This window comes from Chiroxiphia lanceolata, chromosome 4, assembly GCF_009829145.1.
Source record: "Chiroxiphia lanceolata isolate bChiLan1 chromosome 4, bChiLan1.pri, whole genome shotgun sequence".
Taxonomy (NCBI): domain Eukaryota; kingdom Metazoa; phylum Chordata; class Aves; order Passeriformes; family Pipridae; genus Chiroxiphia; species Chiroxiphia lanceolata.
Genome location: NC_045640.1, coordinates 9,231,529 through 9,254,854, shown reverse-complemented (window position 1 = coordinate 9,254,854; position 23,326 = coordinate 9,231,529). Strand labels below are relative to the sequence as shown.

Sequence of the window (23,326 nt, the reverse complement as noted above, 5' to 3'; positions counted from 1 at the left end):
GCCCTCTTCCATAGGGCCTGTCCTCCAGGGAAGTTGGGATTTCTGTGCAGGCACTACTTCATCTGCACCCTCATGTACTGAGAACAAAGGGCAGCAGGACGGGAAGGCTCTGCTCACCCCTGGATGGAGGCAGGAGAGCAGAGGCACCCATCCTGTCCCAGCACGAGGCAACCAGAGGCACCCACAGAGCAAGAGCTGCAGATGTGCAGGCACTGCTGAAAGCCACAGCCCTCAGCACAGTGAGGTTAATGTGACCTGACACCTCCTGCAGCAGCTACTCCAGTTTTGTCTGCTGCACTGGGCAAGGCAGATGCCCCAACGCTCCATCAGGTCCCGTAGCCTCAGCTCTCCAGGTTGCCCATCTGTGCTGTCTGTCCATCCTCCTCTGCAGCACTGGGCACTGCTATGCGGCCACCCAGCTTGTCACCAGTCCCTAAAACCCTGACAAAGGCCAGCTCCCACCACCACTAGGTCTTTGCACCAGCAGGAGATGTATGCACACCCCTCAGCAGACCCTGCTAGGACAGCCAGCAGTAGGAAACAACTCTTTAAACAACCACAGAAAGACAAGCAAGTTCGTCAGCCAAAGCCCCAGCTCCACTTGCTTTGGAGAGCAGTGATTTTGCTTCGGAGGCAAAGGAGTCCTGGTTTCCATCAGCACTCCAGCAGAGACCTCAGCCTCGCAAGAATCTCTCTAACACACCAACCACTGCAAAAAATATACAACACAACCAACGGGGACAGAAGCTTGAAGAGACACTGTAAAATTGATTAGTCATCAAAATCATCAGACCATAAAACAAGCTCCAGCTGTGCTCCTCTTTTTTTGCATAAATGAATGCAAAAGGCAAGGCTCTTTTTAAAATTAATTCCTTTTTTTTGTTTTGTTTACTAGAGCCTAAGTTACTCTAGTTGACAATTAAGCCCATTACCCAATTCCTTTCTTTTCTACCACTCCAGTGTCTTTTTTCATAGCCTTTGAAGAAGGAAAAAAAAAAGTGGATTCCAATAAGTGCTATTTTTAAATGAAAACTGCAAGTTTACAAAGAGCTCAAGAAGGTGTTTGAACCATACAACTGTCTGTTTTAAGACCCCAGCACGGGACTCAACACAATTCCTTTCACATTAAGAACAATTTCAAGTCACACCACTGTGTACAAGCTCCAAGTTAAGCACTGGACCAAACATTCTGCTAGACTCTGTAAGTGTTGGAGGGCAAGAGAAAACAAAGATTTAAATTTTGGCTAGTGTACTTCTGCAGAATCACTGTCAGCACATATTTTTCAGTTCATACAAAATCTAGCAGAGGAAAATCAAAACCATAACTAACTTGGAGGTGAGCGGTTCAGATAAACTGCAGAAGAAAAACCCTAATACAATGTAACTCATGGAACTGTTCAACACTGATCATTAACCTGGGTGCTTATGATATCCCATTGCAAACTAGGTCCTTTCAGCTTGGTTTTAAAACTGACCCACAGGTTTTGTGGATGCTTTCATAAAACCAGCAAGAACAACCCATTTTAATAGTTAGAATACCCTCTCACGTAGATCCCTGCCTTACCAGAGGCTATTTGCTGTAGATGCTCTATACAACTGTACCCCAACCCTGGGCACCACAGGGAGCCCCCTGCAAACATGTTTTCGTGCCGGGGTACCATGGATTCCAAGGGCAAAACCTCACCAAAGCCACAACCAACATCATGATCCAAGACCTTAAGACCATGTCCCAGTTCTACCTTGGTGTTCATCACCCTAGGAAACAGGAATTCATAACCCCACCACAGAAATGCTCCCTTCCTCTAGTCTCCATGTTGGAAAAAAAAATATTCAAGCAGGTAAACACAGATCCTCCAAAGAAGGAGCAGGAAGTTGCCTGGTTGTACTCCCAGCCAAAGCCAGGCCAAGTTGCAGTTACATCAGGTTGGGTTTAACTCATCTAGTCAAGCTCTGGCCATCTCCAGCCTCTCTGTGCCCATGTTCCTGCACCCCATTACCCTCACTGTGACCAGTTCTTTTAACACCTCATTGAGAAAGCTCTCACTAATATCTCAGCTGCAGAAACACAACGAGCCCTTCTCATTCCCACTGCAACCATTTCTGCCTGGGTGCTAATTTGTAAACTATGCAAATAAAAGAAAAACTTGGGACTGGAATTTGTTTTATTGCCATTGTTCTGTCCTTTGGGTGGGATGGGCAATGCCAGTGTGGCTCATCACTGCCTTTCTCCTGATGTTCAGACAGACAGCCTTCAAAGCGCACAGAACTCCAGGATTTTCCAAGGGGACTGTATTTATACTGTTATCCTATAGAAGAAAGTCTACTCTTTTATATGGTTCCAAATCATGGGTCATCTACCGCCACCCTCTGCGTCTCCTAGAACGCTTCCATCAACGCTGTCTCCGTACAATCCTAAACATCCACTGGTCAGATTATGTCACTAATACGTCTGTTCTAGAGTAAGCAGCTGTCACAAGTATTGAGGCCATGTTACTGAGAACTCAGCTGCGTTGGGCAGGACACGTCTCCAGGATGAAGGACCACCGCCTCCCTAAGATCCTGCTCTATGGTGAACTTGCCACCGGCTGCCGCAAGAGAGGAGCCCCGAAGAGAAGATACAAGGATTCCCTGAAACAACATCTCAGCCTCGGCCATATTGATCATCATAACTGGTCTACTCTGGCCTCCAATTGGGAGGCCTGGAGACACACCATCTATAACGCTGCTGATGCTTTTGAGAACAAACACAGGATCACCCTCAAGGAGAAAAGACAACACAGAAAGAATCGTGTCTTGCAGAATATACCACCTAGGGAGTCTTTCTGCTGTGCCTTTTGCAACCGGACTTGTCTATCTCGTATTGGCCTTTTTAGCCACCAGCGTGCTTATAACAAACGTGGGTAGAGCCCTTCCCAAATCTTCGTTCGCGAAGCCCAGCCATAATGATGATGATAGGAGGAAAAAAAAAATCCACCAACTGCATTTTTGGAGGAAACGTGAGCAAACTCCTGGATTCATGCCTTGTGCACAGCTACACCAAATAGCACTGCACGGCTTCATGGCACACAGACAGGCATCACTAAGGGTGCTGCTCTCAGCATGCAGAACCCTTCTCCTCCCCAGTCCCCAAAGCCTCTCTGGTCTTTATCCAATTATTACTCCAGCCAACTTGCTTAACACCACTATCATCAAGAATCTTTAACAAGCACCAACAATTCCATAAATCTGCTTTTTATGGCATGGCAGAAGCCTAATTACATGATTGAATTCTGTCAAAAATTACAGCCCACACACACTTGCAATTAGCCCTTTCAGGTACCAAATAAAAGCAATGCTAACATTTCAAAGACATGTTGCCAGCACAGTTGAGCAGGATTACATTACTGACCCTAAACAAATTGAGGGCACTACTCTTCCTTTGAGTCCTTTGCCTTTATTTTCTGTATCTGTTAGTGTTATAAATACAGGTACTGCGACCACTTTGACCGCACAAATCCTGAGCATTAATGAGCAAAGCAGCTCAAACACCTATTAACTCCATATTACATGTTCTTATTCTACTGGAGTCTCCTGCTACTTTCTCCAGCACCTTGCTGAACCTCACTACAGAGGTGAAGAGATGTTTTGCTATGAACCCTTTTATTTCTGTAACACCACCTTTAATGAAGATTGAGTTTTTTAAATACAAGTCACAGATCACTTAATTTTTACAAAAACAAGCCCTGTAAATGAAACAAACCCTATGTGTAATATGGGACAAAGACCTGGACAAGATACGCACTATAATGGAAAAGGAAATCTAAAGCAAGCAATTCTAAGCTATTTGGGGATTTTCCTACCAGGAGGAGCAACATTTTAGCAAGGTTACATTTAGCAAAATGTAACATTGCACGTTAAAAGTGAGGGAAAGTTTGTGGTTAGGGTACCACCTAGGAGTCCTCTTAAAGTGCCCCGAAGAGGTCTGTCACACCTGGGGATCCGCAATGATACAGCAAAAACACGGTCTGATGGAACTAAGGTGGGATGCTGGCATCACCTTGCTCTCCCAGCTCACCATTAGCACTCTGCGACCACCAAGAGCAAACCTCAAACCCCGAGTGACTGCCCAGGCATCCCCCTGCTCTGGTTCTCAACATGGGTGTGTGCCCACAAAAAGGGAAACGGCACCTCACAGGTTCTAAAGGGGCTTTTTTTTTTTATTTATTATCACATAAGGTATCTTTTATAGCTTAACCAGAAAATATTATAGTGAGATAATGTATTTTTAATTATATTCATACATGTAACAAACGGATGGACGCATATTACTTCAAACTGAGGCGGCAACAGTCCTTTACATATCTGATCTGTGCCTCTTCCAAAACATCTACATTAAGGAATGTTCTTGAACAATATGGGAAAATGGGCACAGTAGCTAAAATGGGCTCCTCCGTGCATTTGGGCTAAAAAGCCTTTCATGTCCCTCTCCTCCTGCTGTCAGAGCTAATACCAAGTTCAAGGAGCAAAGAAATAGCAGTCTCAAGACATAAGGGCTGGGGTGGACCCAGCCTGCAGTGAATAACCTGCATTCTCCACCATCATTGTCCCCGAGCACCCACGCCCGAGTCCTTGGGCTGACTGTGGGACCGGGCAGCGCTGTGCTCAGGGGGTGGACAGAAGGTGCCTTGGATGACTAGGCACCTTGTGGGGGTAGTGAAAAAAAAACCAAACCAAAAACAAAACAAGAAGAAAACCCCAGCCAAACCCAAACCAGAGGTGGCTTTGTGCCTAGTGTGGCTAAAGAGCTGCATTCTGGTGACTTTTGAGCTTGCTCAGTGCTGCTGACAGGAGGAAAAGGCGCCAGCAGCAGGGAGCAGCCATGTTCCCCAGCAGGCTGGGAGAAGGAAGGCTCCCTCGGGGAATTTGTACTCACCTGGCGGTTTCATGTAATATTGTTCAATATCGGACATGTCCGTGTGCAGCGCACAATCGAGATAGTGCAGGATAACTTTTCTACTGAAGTAGTACCTCATGCCCATCAGAAAGATGGGCAAACAGCAGGTCAGCAGGAAGGACTTGGTCACAACAAAGCACATTACTATGGAGATAAGGAAGAGAAATAAACGACACCTGTCAGAAAAGAGAATTTAGTGTTGATTTCGGAATACAAACTCATTATAAAAATAAATAAATAAAACAATCACAGTCAAAATATACATTTGCAATACACACACAATTCACGCTCTCGAGATTATCACGTTAAGGGCAGTGTATCGCGACGAGATAACCCGGAGAAGTTTATGGGGTCCTGGAAGGAGCCGGTGCGGAGGATGCCGCTACGCCACGGCAGGTCCCAGAGCCCCCCTGGAGCGGGGCCGTGGGGACCCCCAGGGGCCAGCACACCGCAGGCCCCCTTCACTCTCCCCGGCGAGGCCGGAACGCGGCCGGGCGGAGGAGCCGCGCTGCGGGCACCGCTCCGCAGCCATGTGTTCGCCACTGCGGCAGTGCTATTTCCATCAGCACCTACTCCCAGGGCAGCCACCCCGCCCGCCCCCATCCCGCCAGGCTGCCGAACACCTGGGGGGCTTCTGCGGGTGCCCCCCAACCGGCGGCTCCCCCCGGCATGGCCCCAGAGCCGCCGGCTGCGCCCCAACGCCTGCTGGGGGTCCCCCTCCAGCGCGGGGCCCCGTCCTCCCCGATGTCTGGGACACGGGGTGCGACCCTCCTGCAGCCACTGAGGGCAGGAGACCACCCAAAGCGCGCCCGGTGCGGGGGGCACACATTATTAATCATTATTGGCACGGGGACGGGACACCTTGCAAGCGCAATTTTGAGCACTGAACTCTGGGAGGTGAGGTGACCCCCCCTTCTCGCCTCGGCCCTGCTGTAGGACACCCCCTCCTCACGCCGGGGGAGGGCAAAGGGGGGCTTTCACTGATGGGCCCGGCCGTCTCCAGGCAACGCCGGAACGCGGCTCGTCCCCCCCCTCTCCGGGCTGCGCGGGGGCGGCCAGTGCGCGGTGCGGGGCGCGCTCCCTCCCCTCCGCGCACCCCCCAGCCCCGCACTAACCACAAGGACGGAGTCTACCCTCACCCCCGCGGCGGCCTCCCCTTCAGCGCTCCCCACCCTTACAACCCGTGGTAGGGTCGCGCATCCCCCGGCGGCGCAAGGCTCCCATCCCGCTCCCATCCCGCCTGCCCCCGCCGCAGCGCTGCGGCTCCGCGGCCGCCCCGCACGATGCTGCGGCGCTCCCGCTCCTCGCACCGCCGCAGCGCGCCCGAACACCGGTCCCCGGCGCCTCCCGCCGCTCCGACCATTTTGTTTAGACCCACAGCCGGGGAATAAACCCGGCGCCCCCCTCCCCCAAAAGGGAGCGGATACTCACCCGCCAGCAGCCCGTAGAGCAGCTGAGTGAGGGGCTGCTGCTTCAGCCCCCTGAACGCCGTGTTGGGGATCCGCTCCATGATCCCCTCGTAAAAGATGCGGCGCACCACCTCCTGCTCGGAGGGGTGGAATTCGCGGATATAGACATTGTCGCGCCGGGGGTCTTCTTTTGGTGGGGTGAGGGGAGGTGTGGGGGAGGGAGTGGAGCCGGCCAAAGAGGGCCACATCTGGGAGGAGGAAACAATGATCGTGTCTTTTTTGGATCCCGGGATTGATTCATGATCTTCCGCCACAATCTTGGTCTCACAAACCATCTTGGGAGACAGACAATGCATGCAAACCGGCCGCGGGGAAGGGGCGAGGAGAAAAACGGGAGGGGGAGGTCAGAAAATTAAAAGAAAAAAATAATTAAAAAAAAAAAAAAAAAAAAAAAAAGGAAAAAGGGGAGGGGGAAGGAGTGGGGCGCGGAGCCGGGACGGAGACCCGCGGGAAGCGGGGCGCTGAGCTGCGCGGCCGGGCGGGACGGGAGGAAGGAGCCCCGCTGCATTTTGGAGAGACATATATAGGGCGGGGGGGCCTTCGGGTCCCCGGGGTCCTAGAGCCCCCCGCATTGGCTGCGCGGGGTCGCCATGTGATCGGGGGGGCGGGACATCTCCCCCTTTCCCCCCCCATCCCTGCACCGCCCCTTGCAAATTACTACGGCGCGGGGCTGCGCGGGCATTCGGGGGCCGAACATCGCTGTCCGCACTCACCGGTGCGCGGGGAGAGGGGGGAAGGGGACGTCATTTCTTTATTTTTTATGTAGTTATCTATGTATACACCGCGAACGCACCGTGCGCCCGGCGCCTTTCTGGAACAGTCGCTGCGAGTGCGCGGCGCTGCGCGGGGCGCTGCGGGAGCCTGTGGGGCGCGGAGCCGCGGGGAGGGAGGCTGGGCCGGCCCCGCACCGCGTCCCGCAGGGCTGCGGCACCGAGAGTCGCTCTCCGCGACCCGGCGAGTCCCTGCGCGGAGCTCCGCGGGGCGCGGAGGGTGCTCCCGCCCCAGCTCCAGCCATCCCGCGTGGAACGCTCCGCGGGGGCAGAGGGGAGCGGGGGATGCAGCCGCGAGGCTCCCGGCGCCTCCCAAGCGAATCCCCCTCCCCATCCCTCGGTCAGTAACTTTTCCAGCCGTGCCCACGCCGCTGCGGGGTGCGGGAAACGCGGCCGGCCCCGCCGCCTCCGCGCCTTTCCGCGGGGCGGAGAGAAGGGATGGAGGGGGAGGGGGGATGCGCAGGGAGGAGGACGGGCTCCTCCTCTTCGCAGGACCCGAAAAGCTTCGGCCTCTCCCGGTTGGAACCGGCCGGCATCTGCCCGAGGCATGCGCCGTGCGCGGCCGGTGCAGGGACGGGACTGGGCGGGGGACGCTGGGCGGGGAGACGGGAGGCGCCGGACCCCCCGGTCTTCTGAAGTGCATCCCCCGAGAGCTTCATCTGCGCCTCCCCCTGCCCGCTGACAGCCCCCCGCGGTAGCAGCTGTGCCTCTCCTCAAACTTCACCTGTGCATCCCCCCTGAGACTTGCACCCCCCCGCGAGCCTCAGCAGGTACACCTGCAAGGTGTACCCGTACACCCCATGAAAGTTTCATCTGTGTCTCTTACTCTGGTAAAATGCACGTGTGCACCCCCCTTGCACCCAGCCACATTGGAGTTAACATTCCAGTATCCCCCTGCCAGGTGCACGTGTCCCTGTGAGGTGCAGCCATGCGCCCTTCCTACAAACTTCGTCCCTGCCGCCGCCCGTCAGGGAGTGCGGCTGTGTCGCTGGCATTCTGCGGGATTTGCTGCCCTGGAGCTCATGGGGTGCACTTTGGTCCTCGGGAAGATGCAGTGACTGGATCTTTGCTTCAAGCTAAAGCTTGATTTTACTGTGGTGATTTCATTGTGGTTTCAATTGCTTCACTTTTCTATTAAAAATTTTTCGGGAGTATGAGGGAGGGGAAAAGAGGAAGGATTAGCTAAGGACTTGGAAACCTTCCCACCCAGCGGAGCAGTGCCAGCCCCCCACAGGCTTGTGCTGCATCAGGCGTCCCTGGTGAGAATCTTCTCCTCGGGTAGCTGTGGGACCTGCTCGTGGCCAGGCACTGCAGCGCTGCCAGTCTGCTGGAGCGCCCGCAGAGTTCCCGTTCCTAACGGGCATCGTCTGCAATTGCAGCCAGAGCAACCCCCAGCTCCCAAAGCCTGTGACTGTACTGGAAATCAAAATGTAGGATTATGAAAGTCATGGTGCAGGTACAGTAGTGGATGAGTGGGAGCCTCCCATGGGAAGCAGATCACCCCACTGAGGAGAGGCGAGGCATGCAGCATCCCTGCATCCCCCCATCACATCTCATCAGGGAAGGAGCAGTTGGACTCCTGCACTTGGGAGATACCTGGCAGCCCCAAATTCACCAACACAAAGAGTCTGTACATGGGGGAAAAAAATTTAAAAGATTGGGGCAGTGTTTGCCTTTGAATTCTGAAAGCTTTGGGCCAAAGAGAGGAGGTTGCTGTTTCAAAAATATAATTAAGGTAATGCTTAGATTTCATATGCCTGAGTTAAACAGGCATTTATTTTTGTTTCATCCTTTCTAGTCAGATGCATTCCTTATTTATGAAATTACTACAGTAATAAAAACAACCCTTTCCTTCAAAAAAACCCCAAAAAACCAACCTGCTGCAGTTATGTAACAGCCAAGGGAGTTCCCAATTCCGGTCCCAAGCTATGGACCTGAGTGTTTGCAAATGAGTTATCTTTAGAAAGGCACTAAATACTTGTTTATGCTGCCACATTTGAGCATCTAATGAGCAGTAATTAATATCTCCTATTCCCCCGAGATAAGAGGGTACCATCACTCTCGGCTGCAGTGAGGGAACTGAGGCACAGAGGGACTCAGTAATTTATGCACCATCATGCAGTGACTCAGAGAAGACACAAAGCACCAGACCAAATTTCCCAAGTCCTTCCTCACTGTCTGAATGCCAAACTTTGCCTTTCTTGTTTCAAAGCCAGGATTTCAGCTTTCTCTGTAAATGGGGGTGAAGGGTGGGTTCTGAGGGTGCTGCACGATGGGCAGGAGGGAAGGAGAAGGAGCTGGAAGCTGTGACTGACCGAAGCAAATGTCAGTGAAAATTAAGGGCCTCTCTGAAATCAATTGCAAAAGCCAGTCAGGTTCGCAGACGGCAGATTTGGATCCCTGGAATGAAAAGGATATTGTTAACAGCAGCTTGCTGGCAAGGCAACTGCTCTGCCAGAAGCTTTTGGTCTTTAAGAACACAGTTGTCATCCCAAGTCACTGAGGATTTTACTCTTGGGTTTACTTCTGCTCCTCCAGGACTTGAGGGTAAATCTTCCACATGCCATGACCGACTGCTGAACCTCGCGGATAGAACTAATTTAATTAAGATGGACAGTTTAAAGTTTGAATGTTGTGCCAGTGCTCTCAGCAGCTCTTGTCCTCAGTGTAAAACAGAAGATTGTACAGATGTTTGATCCATTGGTATGTTCGGGAAAAAAAACTGGGATGATGAGGGCAGGCTCTGTGGCTCTGGGGGCTGAGGATGTTTGAGTATTTCAGTAAGAAACATGCTTTGCCTTCAGCAGGTCTGCTTTAGCCTGACTTTGCTTTGGATTAGCGCATCAAACCAGAAAGCCTTGGAAATGGCATTATTTATCCTTCCCAAAATGGCAGCTCTTGTCTTGGGTCAGGGGGAGTCACTCCTTTTCACAAGTTGTAGGAAGGATCCAGCAAAGGTACAACAGAATTACCTCTTCCCCTGCTGACAAGCTCACACCCTGCTCTCCCTCTGAAATTTGAGGTTTCTGTCCACCCCTGGGCTTTGCATGACTTGAAACATCTTCTGACTAAATTTTACTGTAACTCATGAAGCAATGAGATCTGTGTAATAGCAAATGAAGCAAACAATTCGGGATGAGCAGTTGCTGTCGCACAGCATCTATCCCTAAGGAGTGGGGAGCACCGAGGCAGGTCCCCTGCAAGCCTCTGTGACCCACTGCTCAGTATCTGCTGGACAAGGAGAGGTCCTGCTGGCTCTTTTTTCTGCAAGAGCTATAAGCAGCCACAATCCTTTGCTCATCAAGGGCTGTATCTATCAACCTCAGAAATTAACTGGTTGACAGCAAAAGCTGCCCCAGGTTATATTAATGCAGTGATTTCAGAACAGTTCATCCCAGCAGGATGAGTCTGTCAGGGATGGCTCCCACCCTGTCCTTTGCAATGTCTCTATCAGTGAGTGAGGGAGGAAGGTATCTGGGTTTAAAGATGATCTTCTCAGCTTACCTCCAGGTTCTCCTCCAACCTGGACCTTGGTCATTTCAACTGTTTTTTCCACCCTTGACCCAAGATGCCCAGAGCAGGCTGAGCACCCCCAGCACCACTGGCTGTTTGGTCACAGCAACCTCCCACCCTCCCGTTTGCTGGGCTGGGAAGAAAGTAAAAGCCTCTTTGTTGACTGCAGATGTGCATATGAATGTGAGGCATTTGCCTAATAAATATCTTCCCAAAGGGGGATTAATTAGCATCCCAAGATTTGCTCTTACTTCGCTCCCTCTGACTGCAGCAGCTCTGCGTCTTTTAGGGACGCTGTTTTCCCCCTGAGAGTGAGTCGCTGGCCACCTTCCTGATGCACAGACCCCCAGGGCTGAGGATTCATGAATCTTCTGCTCAGGAACCGACACTGGCAGCGGCCCCTGTGCTGTGAGAGTGGTGTTGCAGTAACCACACACACATCCTGGTCCCAGTCCTGCCGCACTGTGACCCATCACAGCAGTGATGAAGGCTCCCTCCTTCCCTGCTTGTCTGGGTGCCGTGAATAAGTCACTATAAAACCTGACATGCCGAATTATTTCCAACTGGTAAAAATCCATGAATTGGTAACCAGGGCCAGAGGTGGGATCTGTTGTCACATACAGACCTCTGCTGGCGTTGGAGCTGGCTGACCTCTGTTTTGGGCAGAGCAAAGGGGGAAAACAGGCCTCTTTGGAGTTACAGAACCTTACAACCCAACATGAACCTCTAAAATAGCTTGAATAAATCATGCACTAAAAGCTGAAACTTGGGTTTCTATGTAAAAGGAGTTCAGGGTGACTAGTTTGGCTGTGGAAGTCTCCCCAGGGGATATCTGAAGATTAATCTCTTCCTACAACTTTTTTTGGGTTGAAAGAATTTTGTGGGTTGTGAATTAAATACAAATGTTTCCCAAACAGTGTGCACGCCCACAGCTGGCTTTATCCTCTGCCGAATGGGGATTTTGGAACTTGCGTGTATGTTTAATGTACAGTAACATCCTATGTTGAAGAAACCCCACTCTACATCAAAGCAGCATTAAGCAGCTGTGTAGCAATTATTAAGAGATGTATCTAGAGCATCTCAGTGCAGCTATAAGAAATACTTTCAAACAAGGAAGTCTTCAAGGCCAGGCTGGATGAGGCTCTGAGCAACCTGGTCTAGTGGAAGGTGTCCCTGTCCCTGGCAGGGGAATTGGAAATGGATGATCTTTAAGGCTCCTTCCAATCCGAACCATTCTGTGATTCTATGATTCTGTGGAGATTTAAAGCATCTTCAGCTAAGGTACCTGAGACTGGGTATGATGTCCTGCGGAGACAACATGTCTTTCTTCCTGAAAATATTTTTGTTGCAAGCTTAGATTAAAAAACGTTGGGTTTTCTTTCCAGATTTTACCAGAGACTTCCATCTCAATTAGCTGCACGAGAGAGCGCTGTGCAAGCAGAGCAAAGCTCTGTGATGTATGGGAGAGGCTGCCCAGGGGCTGTGTTGGGACCACAGTGCCATGAAGGAAGGACCAGGACTACATGTGCCCTGAGAAAACCTGAGAGCATGAGAGCTCTTGTGCACGTGGGAATAACACAGGTGGTGTGAGCCAGGAAATGCTCATTTCTTGGGGTTTTCAGTGCAGGACTTCGCACCTCTTTGTAAATTAGCAACACTACTTTGGAAAATGACCTGTCTCTCCAGTCAGTTCCTTCTCTTGCTGTAAATAACCTCCAGCCACCTGAATTTTGGCTACCTGCTTGGGTCAGCAGGGTAATGCTGTTACAAAATCTGCTGCGTCATGAACAACTCTGTCAATGTGTATCCATCTTTGTTAAGGAAGAAGAGGAGAACATGAGGTTAATGACTGTACTTTTGACCAACAGCTATTTTGCTGGTGTTTTAAACAATGATTGTTTTAACTAACGATCACCAAAGTATGCCTGTAGTTTTATGATGTTGTAAGGAGGCTGATGGGACTTGGATGAGCAGTATCTTATTTACCCTCCACATGGCAGACACTGCAGCCTGGCAGCAGGCAGGGGGGAAGGTGTTTGAAAAGGACCAAGGGGAGGTAAAAGGAGGAAAGCAGAAAGAAAATTGGAGCAGAGAAGGGATGAGGATATTCTGTAGCAAAGAGAGGAAAATTAGATGTCAAACCATCCACAAATAGAAAAACTTCAAATTGGAGCTACTGAATGCCCTGGCCCAAGATGAGGTCTGCAATGACAAGGCAGGAAAAGATGTGACAAGGTTACTTGAAGTTTTTCTGGTTTTATTTGAGAGTCAGTTCTGCTGGTGAGCAGAAAGTCACGTTTTTAGCTTGGCCTGCAAGGCTGCCCTGTAACTGCTTGCAAGGGCCAGCAAGTGACCCAACTCCAGCAGCAATGTACATGTAGCCTTAGGGTAGGCAATATAGATCATCCCCTATGTGGGTTGGGCTCATGTCAGAGCTGATTTTACACTGGTTTTTCCAGCACTTGATCCAGGCTGGGATTTTCCTTTCCTTGCATAATGCCTTCCAGCAAGGAGCTGAGGCAAATTTTCAGGTATTTCCAGTTTTCCTGCTCAGTGATGCCTCCAGGCCCCAGTGCTGCAAGGCGCAGGCCCCAGGTCTCCTTCCCTCTGTACTGGGGTGAGGAGACACTAGCTCTGGATGCCACAGAGACCTGGGCTTCTTCTGGAGCAGCAAAACCTGTGGAAGAGAGAGGCATCTGACTCACCCCCCTCCTTTGCTGCCTGGGAGGCCTTAAACTGTTAAAATCACACTTCCCACAGCTGCCTGATGCTTTGTCTTCTTCTGCACAGAGATCCAGGAGCCCAGCATCCTCCTCAGGGACAGTGTGAGCATGGGGAGAGGTGTTGGGCATTGTCATCTAGGGTCTGCAAAGGGGTTTTCAGGGAGTTGGAGGCAGACTCTGACCTGGCCACAGGCAGCAGCCCTCAGATGTGATCCATGCAAAGGGCCCTCTGGACATCTGCTCAAGGAACGTTTCATCCCCAAAGCTCACAGGTGGGGCAGAAGGACAGACCCACTGGAACAGGACACATTCCCACATCATTCGTTTCCAGTATCAGATGAAGACCTGCCCGGAGAACCAGAAGTGCCTGTTTTCCTAAGGTAGACAAAGCTTCAGCCTGGAGTCTGCTGAGAAGCCCAGTTTGGTTTTCTCTGCGTGTGCTCCTTTGATTTTGCTGGAAACATGGCAAGTGCAGTGTATTTCTTCTTCATAAGCCAAGAACGGTGGGGTTCACATTTTCAGGAAAGCCATCTGCGTTTTCTGTCGCTGCCACCTGAAAAAGCCCATCGTTTAATATCTTCTTGATCTTCCAAGATACAATGCTTGTGAAAAATGGCAATGGTCCTCCTTTCCTGGGCCTGGCCATCCTTTTCCCTATGCCATCCTTGTGCCTCCTCCCTCCTCAGTCCAGCCTTTCATCCTTGCACATCCCTTACCTCTGAACCCTCTCAGCTCCTGTGGTGCCTTTGCTGCTTTCTTTCCTTCCATCCAGAGCATGCAGTCCACCACAGCCCAGCTGAATTTCAGTTATCTTTTGCACAGCCTAAACTGAGAACTAGCTGGAGGATGTTTGGTGGATATGGTAACATGGCAGCAGGTTTCCAAAGCTCAGTTAAAGAAAGCCATATTAAGGTTTTGTCTGACTCCTTGCAAAGCAGACAGTGAGGCTCCTGTGACTGCTGCTTACTTCAACTCTGCTCTCCCCTCATAGAGAGGTCCACCACTGTCATCTGGAGCTCCTGGCCAGAGCAGAGTGGTGTATGTGGTGTGATTACAGGTAAGGACCATCACAGGGGTATGTCCAAAATGAGACCTTCAGCCCAGCAACATCTGAGTGGAAACGCTTGGGTTCTGAGTGTGGGTCAGACATGAGAGTGTGGTGACAGCTCCCAGAAGCAACAGCCCTGGCAGCTGCCAAGCACCAAAGGCAGCTGACTCACAATGTCCAGGCTCTGAAGAGTGAAGGAGTGATTGGTCCTTTCAGTTTTCATTCTGTTCTGAACCTGAAAGGGGAGGTTTGACTTTCTCCTCTGAGCAGGGCCACCACATGGTAGTGGAGGATGCTGTGATCCTGGGGTGCCATATTTCCTTTAATAAACTGAAGTCCTGAAAACTTGTGAAGTTTGAAAGCTGTGGTGAAATTTTCATAATGGTGATGTTACTGTGTTGATTGCACTGGGCAAATTCAAAAAATGCAGTGACATCCCATGGCATCACAGCCCAGAGCAATGAACACAGCCTGGCACCCTTCAGAAGCCAGAGCAGGGAAGAATCCATCCTGCCATTGTGGATGGATAAAACTGGGCTGAAACACAGCTGGTGTGAGCCACCCTTGAGCTACCTGTGATCCTGCATCCTCATTGTTGGTCCTGAACTGCTACCTCCGTGTCAGACAGCCTGCGTTGTGTGTGTCTGTTTGTCCAGCTGAGACAGTGGGTGAGCACCCTCCCAGAGTGAAACTGCTGTGCAAATACACACTCATGCCATTATCCTGCAGCTCACAAGCAAGTTTGAACTTGATTAAAAACAAAGGGAGGCAAACAGATGCAGCAGGGGCCAGGGAAGCAATGATGGGGATACAGGCAAGAGGTGCAGGAGTGGAGGGGCAGGGACTGGATGACAGGAGGTGTCTTGAGAGAGCAGGAACCTGCCACTCTGAAAAAAATGAGCCTTATAGTGAGAATCCTGACATTGCCCCATCAATGATCCCAGCCAGCCATGGAAAGGAAGGAGGTTCCACATCCTGAAGGTAGACAGCTTTATGCTGGTCTGTCCTGAGGATGAATTCACTCCAAACTTGGGAGAGACACAAGCAGCTCCTTGCTCAACAGAGAGCCAGTGCAGTTTCAGCTGCAGGAGGTGCCTCTTGGGCGGAGAGGAGTCAGGTGAGCTAACCCTCCCCATATTCGAGTTTTGCTCTTGGAGTTTTGCCCCACAACGGAGCCAAAGGTGGGTCAATGCTGAGGCTGCCCCGGGATGTTCAGAGGGCAGCAGAGCCACCCCGTGGGTACACAGGCTGGCCCGGGGAGGTGGATGTTCTATGCTGGCCAGGCCCAGGCAGGACCCTGAGATTAGCTCAGTTGGTTAAAGCCTGGTGCTGGTAGTACCAAGGTTGTGGGTTTGATTCCCATGTGGGCCACTCACTTAAGAGCTGGACTTGATGATCCTTGTGGGTCCCTTCCAACTCAGAATATTGTTATTCTATACGAGTGGGGTTTATCCCACACCGTGCAGCGCTGTGCAGTGAGTAGGAGAAAGCAAATGCACACAGACCTCCAGTGGCCCTCCTGAGTACTACACGGCACTGTCGCTGCCACCCTAGTGATGGAGAGCTCGTCTGGGGCATCTCTTCTTCCCCTGCTACTGCAAGTGGGTGAACAAGAGCTCATGCACAAAGTGAGGGGTCCTGTAGGAAAGCAAAGAAGTATGGGAGAGATACTCTTCCCCTCCCCGCTTCACTGGCCGTTGCCTTAAGGCTGAGGCTGCAGGTTGTGCTTCAGATCTGGGTGAGGAAGACAGCGAGTGCACTGCCTGTGCAGTGAAGAACTGCATGTGTGCCACTGCCCCGTGGCACTGCTGTGCTGCCTTTCCTGTGCTCGGTCTGACTTTTGGGGCCCAGAGCCTGCAGCTGGTGTAGGAGGGTGCTGTAGCCACAGAAAAACCTACACAGTCCTAACGTGAGTCTGGGACCTGGTGCGGACTCAGCTCAGCTGCTTACAGTCCCCACTGAGCTTTAGAGCAGGTGAGACACTCAGGGATTTTATTTCCCAGACTTGACCATGTGCTTTCTTACACTGAGGGACCAACACTCAGGAAGGCTCAGTGGCAAACATACTGAAGGGCCAGAAAAGGTCTGCCCTAAGGATTTTTACAGTGTGTCACCAGGACAAGCACCACATGTAACCTACTGCCCACAGGAAAGGGCACAGTATGGAAACTCCGTGTCTCCCTCCCTTCCTGCCCTCCCTCTTTGAGACACACAAAGGCTTTCCTGTGCCATCCTCCTCCTGGTGTTCTCATCCAGACAGGCACAAGGCTTGAAATCATCAGCTTCATGTGATCTCATCAAAACCCTTCTAGCAACCAGCACTTCTTCATATGTCTCTGTTGTAAATACCTCCATAAGGAATGGTTACTCATTTACAAGGTAGTGCTCTACGTGCCAGTCTGCAGACCCTGGGAGAAAAAAAATGTAGCAAAATAAAACTCTAGGGTTTGGTAGTGATTTCCCAGATTTAACAATGATTTAACCAGGGAATTAAGTTTGATGCTTTTTTCTTTTGTGACCCCTTTCTACCGCATGGGAAAGCATTTTTTACTTAGCATATTTTCTTAGCCCCAGTCTCCTCCATGGTTTTTTCTGACTTCCCTGATGTCCATCGCCTTCCTGCCATGCCCTCTGCAAGAGGCAGAGTCATCTCAAAATTCAGCACAAATGATTTAGATACCAAGGAGGTATCTTGTGTGGCTTCAACAAACAGGTTTTATAAGGGAAAAACCCAGAGCAGTGCTGAACACAAAAGGGAAGATCAGAGGATTTGAGTTCAAGGCTTAGTGTCTAATTTCAGCACGTCCAAGTGAGGATTGGAACCTGGTAAGAGAAACCTCCTTCCTGCTGTTCCCTATCCACCCGCTGGTGCTCCCTGGGGAATTGCTGCTGACTGCTTCAAAATTCAATTTCTCCACTAGCAGCAGCACGTTGGGCCTGGCAGTAATTGCTTTGCCAGACAACTGGCTGCTCATCACTGTCTGCATGCTGGGGGGCTGGAGTGGCTGGGAGGTGGTGCTGGGGCAGTGCCATCAGACACAGGGCTGCAAGAAGCCCCTTGCTTTTGGGTCAGCACCCCCCTGCACTCAGCTGTTCCTCCATGAGTGGCACACCAAGGCTCAGGACTCAGTTCCTTGCTCTGAAGCATGGTGGTTTTGCTGAGGGTGGAGCCTTGAAGCAGCAGCACTGAGCCCACTGCCTTCCTTATCCCATCTCTTCCCATCCCGCCTGATCTCTGCTGCATCCTCCCAGTATACACTGGCATGCCCAACCTAATGGGAAAGCTTTTGGTGGTCCACAGGGTCCCTTGCTGATGCTCACCCTCTGCTGCTCCCTGACTACCCTGTGCTATTTCCAGCACATCTCTAGAAAATAGCTCACTCCCCCCAGCACAACTGGCTCTCTACAGCGGGGAGCAAACCTCAGCAGTTTACCAGAGGGATTCTGATTCTTATTTTAGTCTCCTATTTTAGCCTTCTTTTTCTTTTTGTATTTGTTAACTTAATCCCTTTTACAGCTCTGGTAGCAAGATGCTGCCAGTGCAGCATTGCAGTGCCCATAGCCCCACTCCCTGCAACATGATTCCTCATCTTTCCCCCATGAGCCTCCTTTAATTTGGGCAATAAAAGATGCTCTAAGCTAAGCAGCTGCTTTTTATTACTATTATTATTTTTAAAGCTGCAAGTATCACCCTCTCTTCAACTGCAGCAGAGAAGGTGAAATGGCAAATGTGAGGTTTGGGCATGCCTGGTCCAGGGTGGCAGTGGCGGTGTTGTTTGGGACTGAAAACTGCAGAGTCCTAATATAAATCAAAACTGTGGGTTATATCCACTGCCTTGCAAGTTGCTCCATCTCCATATCCCTCGTTGCAAACGGCCCTTCCCAAGACCATGCTTTGCCATGAGATCTGCCTTGAATCTGTTGTGTGTGGAAATCTGGTCACCAGAAAATCTGTGTGTAACATCTGTGGGTCATCTCAGTTTCAGTGGATGGGAAGAGGGTGGTATGCTGCGGTCATGTGAGTCTCTTTTCAGTTGTTTTAGCACATCAACACGCTGGTACAATCAACCCAGATGACATCTGTTATTCCTGCAATGCCAGCTATGTGTCATCTTGACTCATTTTCTATTAGATCCAGCTGTTCTGGCTGATATGCTATTGACCTTTTCAGCTGGTTCAGCACTTGGCTACCAGGAGGTCATTGGATGCCACTTTGAAACAGGCTCAATGCTTACAGTTATTCTGCTGGGATGAGGAGGAATTTCATCCACCTGTTTTGAGCATGAGCACCTTGAAAAGTCAGCTGGCCCCTGCCTCCAACACGAGGTCACTGCCATATCTGCAGGCTTCAGGAAGCATCAATAAATCACTGGCCCTGAAGTTTCAGTAGTCTGTGTAGTCTGGAAAGCGCAGCTCAGCAGCTCATGTCCCCCATCTTGGGAACCACAGGTTCATATCGCAGCAGGACCAGGTCCTGACTTCAGCTTTGTTAGGTAGAAGGAGATGCCATAGAAATACGTGTGCTAAAAATACCTATTAAATAACATGTAGCAGCCCTGATCCTTGGGAAAGCATGGCCAGGGCTTAGGAAAGGGGAGAGGACAAAAAGGCAGGGTGAGGGACTGACCAATACACATAATTGCAATACAGGAGATGGGAACTAAGCAGAGCATGAAATGTTGGGATGCAACATTTCACAGAGTATTTGCTCTTGTGGGCAGTGATTTCCCAATCACTGTAACTTTAGAAAGAAAGTAACTTTATCTTTTAATTTTGTCCATCTCTTTGCCCATGTTCAACCCCTAAAACAGCACTTCTGGCTGAAATAAGGCTGGAAGTTATGCAGACTTCCTTTGCCAAGTAAGGAACAAGTATTTCCATACTACTCCTGGTCAAAGTCAGTCTAATCTTTCATTGAAAACCTTTGGAGATGGGGAGTCTGCAGCTTTTTTCAGTAACTTAATCTCCGGTTTTGTCTGGTGTTTCAATCTTTTTCTAGTTACTTGTCATGTCTAACTTGAGTCACTTTTGCTGGATATTACTCCAATTACATCTTTTCCTTCTGTCAGGAGCTGAGGGACAACAACTGACCACCTCTAGCTTTACAGCAACATTTTATATGTTGGAAGATTATTATCTTTTGGCATTTTAGCCTCCTTTTCTAGACTAAACAAGGCAAATTCCTTCAACTTTAGCCACAAACCTTTTAATTTAGAGCATAAGACTAGGCTGACGAGCTTAGGTTAAGACTGAGGAAAAAGTCCCTCTCCTCATCACTGCAGTTGTGCTGGCAAAATCATCAAAGCAGATGCAGCTACATCCATGATGTGACCTTTTGTTTGGTGCTTTTGTAGTCACAGCATAGAGAGGCTGAGTCAGCACAGCCCTTCTGCAGGAATTTCTAGCCAAGACTCATCTTAAACCTCAACCTCTTTTTGAAACCACTGTGATTTGCAGTGTATTCCTGTCTCGGTTCCCACTGGCATTGCCATGGCCCATCTTCTCCAGGAGGCTTTCCAGGAGAGGGCACAACCTGCATCTTTGCCTTTTAACTTCCTTGTGGTTTTAGCTGCTTCTGGTGCTGTGGACAGGGAAGAAAGTGGAGCACAATATGTCCTGCAAGGCTTTTGCTTGTCTTTGCTCAGTGCAAAATCCTGTGCAACATTCCTGGAACAAGGCAGCCTGGGCTGGTGGTGCATCTTTCTGGAGGATCATGCCTGGACACCCTTTTCTTCCCCCTCCTGTAGGGAGAAGATGGAAATCTGCTCTTCTTGGGTTTCCCACAGGTTTCCTTTCCTCTCTGTAGGTGGGAGTTTATGTGACTGGTGTGCTGTCACAGAAGGCCACCTGGGCCTTCACCTTCTGGGAAAGTGAGGGGTAGAGTAGGACAAAAGGCAAGACAGACTCCAGACAGCACATCCATACCATGGTGAGGTTTGGTTTCCTTACAGTTGGGTCTGCACTGAATCCCCCCTGGGTCCCCAGTGATGAGGATAAGTTTTGAAAACTTCATTTCTGCATTTGATAATTCCCCGCATGTCTCAGAGGCCCCAAGGGGAATCTGCATCCTGCTCAGGGACTTCCCTCCATGACTCGTGGAAGGCATAAGGTTGTTTGTGGGCTGGAAGGACACACTGAGAACAGCACGTTTAGCTCGTTTTGCTATCTCAGTGGGACTGATTGTAGGGAACAGCTGGTCCGGCCAGGAGAGAAGTGCGATAGCAAGATGCCAGATGAGTAAGACTGAACAGAGCAAGTCCCAACTTGCCTGTCCCTTCCAGCAGATCAAACCAAAATTGACCCCAAGCAAGTCACTCAAGATTAGAGGCAAATGAAAGTCAATGCCTTAATTTTCAAAAGGCACCTGACCCCACAGGAAAAGACCTGTTCGAAGTACCCAGAACCCTGACTCTCTTGTGCCCTGCCCTCATGCTCAGAGACTCCCAGGATTTTTTTACTGTATTGCTAATAATGCCCAGTTTTTCTATCAGAGGCAATCCCTGTTGTAAATCATGGTTGTAAATCCTTGTCAAAATCATGATGGGTACAGGTCCTACAGCTTGCTCCAGGGACATCCACCTCCTCACCCCAGCGACCTGTGGCCATTGTAGGGGACACACCAAGTCTGCTGGTGCTTCTCACCCCAAGGCAGTTTGCAAACCTTTGCCTCTCCTCCTAAGCCAACCTTGGCTCACTGTGTGTGGGAGAGCAAGCTGTCAGCCACTGAAACCTCTTGCCAGAGTTTAATCCCTGGTTGAGACTAGGGATGATATGTGCTGGGACTGCGTAAGAGCTTTGGTCTGAATTTAGAGGTTTAACATTAAGTGTCCAGTTTGCTCATGGTGCTCAACGTCAGGAGAGAGATGAGATCCACCCCCCAGACCCAACAGCCTCAGCAGTGGGGACAAGCTCTGCAGGAAAGGATATGAACACAGCCATTATCTCACTCTCCCAGTAACATTCAGATAGAGAAGAGTTTTCTTTTTAAGCAAATGAAGACAGTATAGTGTTATACTGTTGTTGCCCGAACAGAGAAAGGTGATGACATTTCATAGCCTTCCTGGTATCCAGCTGCTCTGTATGGGTAGGATCTGCCCTAGGGCCCCTGTCACAGCCCCTAAGTCCCCCAGAGATGGTCCAGTGCCCGCAGAGCACCCTAAATGATGCTCTGCCTCTTCATGGGCTGCTGAAGGGGACCCCGTGCTGGCTCTGCTTTGCAAAACCAGCAGCAGACCCAGACTCTGGTGTAGGTAGGCAGTGCCTGGTGGGGACGCTTGCATCCAGACTCCAAGATGTCATTGCTGGGGACTGGAGCAGCTACAGTTGCTCTGACTGTTGACTGTTAATATGACTGTTTGGGTTAAACAGGCAATTATACAAGTGGGCTTGGGGTAGCCCTTGTTTTAGCTGTACACACTGCAGACCTCCCTGCCAAACAATGTCTAGCCCCCAAGTGCGTGTAGCCAGAGCTCAGCAGAGTGTGGTTTTCTTTCCCTGTGAAATTTGCCAGGGTATCAAAGAAAAGAATAATAAATCTGTCATGAGTTGCCATGAAAAGACACAATCACAGAAGCATTTTTCCAGCTGTAAACCCAAAGAAAGATTCCAGTGAGCGCGACTGAAGTGTTTCACTTCCATTTCAAGAATGCAGTGACTGCCCGTCACCCTGCTCCAGCTGCAAAACAATACGTGTTCAATGACCTCAAGTACGGTTCAAAAAAATACTTTTCCAACTTGCAAAATTACTTGAAACCAACTTTTTTTTTTTCACCAGAACACAATGTTTTTAGGTCATCTGATCAATTTTTAATTTTCCCATGAATCTCGTTAGCCCAGCAGCAATCCAATAAACTCCAAAGGGTAGCTGGGCTCTGCAATTTCTATGAGCACTGGAGGAATAAATGTGGCATGTGGATTGATTTATGCAAGTTCACTTGTGTTTCCCAGTTGTGGTTGCAGTTCCCCTGCAGCTTTGACACTCTTCAGGAATCTTCTTGCTTCTTACCCTACAGCTGCGCTCCTGAATGGGCTGTCTGGGTCTCCCGTCTGTGCTGCTGTCTCCCAGCCCACCCACACCAGATCAACCTGTCACTGTGATGAAAGTGGAAAAAGGGGACAGGAGTGGGACTGAGAAGAGTGTATGTCAGCCCACCTGCCTTTCTGGCAGTGTGGGGCCAACACCTCCACTAGCCCTCTGTGACTATGGCAGTGAAAGGAGGAGACATCAGAGGGGGACACCAAGGCTGGGGGAAACAGTGGCACAGAGGGTTTAGGAGTTAGTGGCATTGGAAGTTTATTTCGTAAAGATGCATTTTGGAGGGAGGATTTCACCTCTATGCATGAGGAAATGTCTGGTCAGGGAACAAGATGGAGGCAGACATTTTGTTATTAGGCATCCGAGAGGATCATGGATTTCAGATGAGCTCTGAGACAAGCAGAGGTTCTCCTGGACCTGAGATGTGAAGTCAAGCATGGGATGAAATCAGTTCCTGGGATGAGATAATATTTAGTATTATTGAACAGAAATCAAGAAAAAGAGAAAAAGCAGGGAGGGAAACTGCACATGGCAGTAAGGCCTTGTGTCCTGCTGAGCCCAGGAGTCAAGGAAAGAGTCCCAGATGGGGACTGTCTCCCTCAAGGCAGACAGGCACAGTGATTGAGCCAAGGCAACTGGAGAGCAGAGATCCCAACTAGATCCCTGCAAAGGTATTCCCACTGCTCCTTCAGTCTCTAATTGTTGTTAAGGACATACTTAATGACTTAAGTTATGTTGCTTGTGGGGAGTCATTGTCCTTAAGAAAAAAAGCCAAGTGGAGCTGAGATCCCAGCAGTACTTATAAGTTCCTCCTGGATGCTAAACTCTTTGGGGA

The 23,326-nt window shown here is 50.1% G+C and overlaps 1 protein-coding gene and 1 long non-coding RNA gene across 3 annotated transcripts in view; one reads left to right on the top strand and one right to left on the bottom strand.

Annotated features, from left to right (window-relative positions):
• Nucleotides 1-6,930, bottom strand: part of NAT8L (N-acetyltransferase 8 like) — a 35,771-nt gene extending 28,841 nt beyond the window's left edge. The window contains exons 1-2 of the mRNA XM_032686364.1: nt 6,365-6,930; nt 4,913-5,077 (exon numbers count right to left, since the gene is read on the bottom strand). Of these exons, the coding sequence (XP_032542255.1) occupies nt 4,913-5,077; nt 6,365-6,698 (499 nt within the window). The 5' untranslated portion in view covers nt 6,699-6,930. The remainder of the gene's footprint in view (nt 1-4,912; nt 5,078-6,364) is intronic.
• A 9,013-nt stretch (nt 6,931-15,943) lies between these two features.
• Nucleotides 15,944-18,795, top strand: LOC116786038. Of its 2 annotated transcripts, none has more exons than XR_004356805.1 (3): nt 15,944-16,057; nt 17,170-17,282; nt 18,628-18,795. It is a non-coding gene; the product is annotated as an uncharacterized LOC116786038 (long non-coding RNA). The 2 variants fall into 2 exon arrangements; XR_004356804.1 differs by having other exon boundaries at nt 18,491-18,795.
• Nucleotides 18,796-23,326: the final 4,531 nt, after the last annotated feature.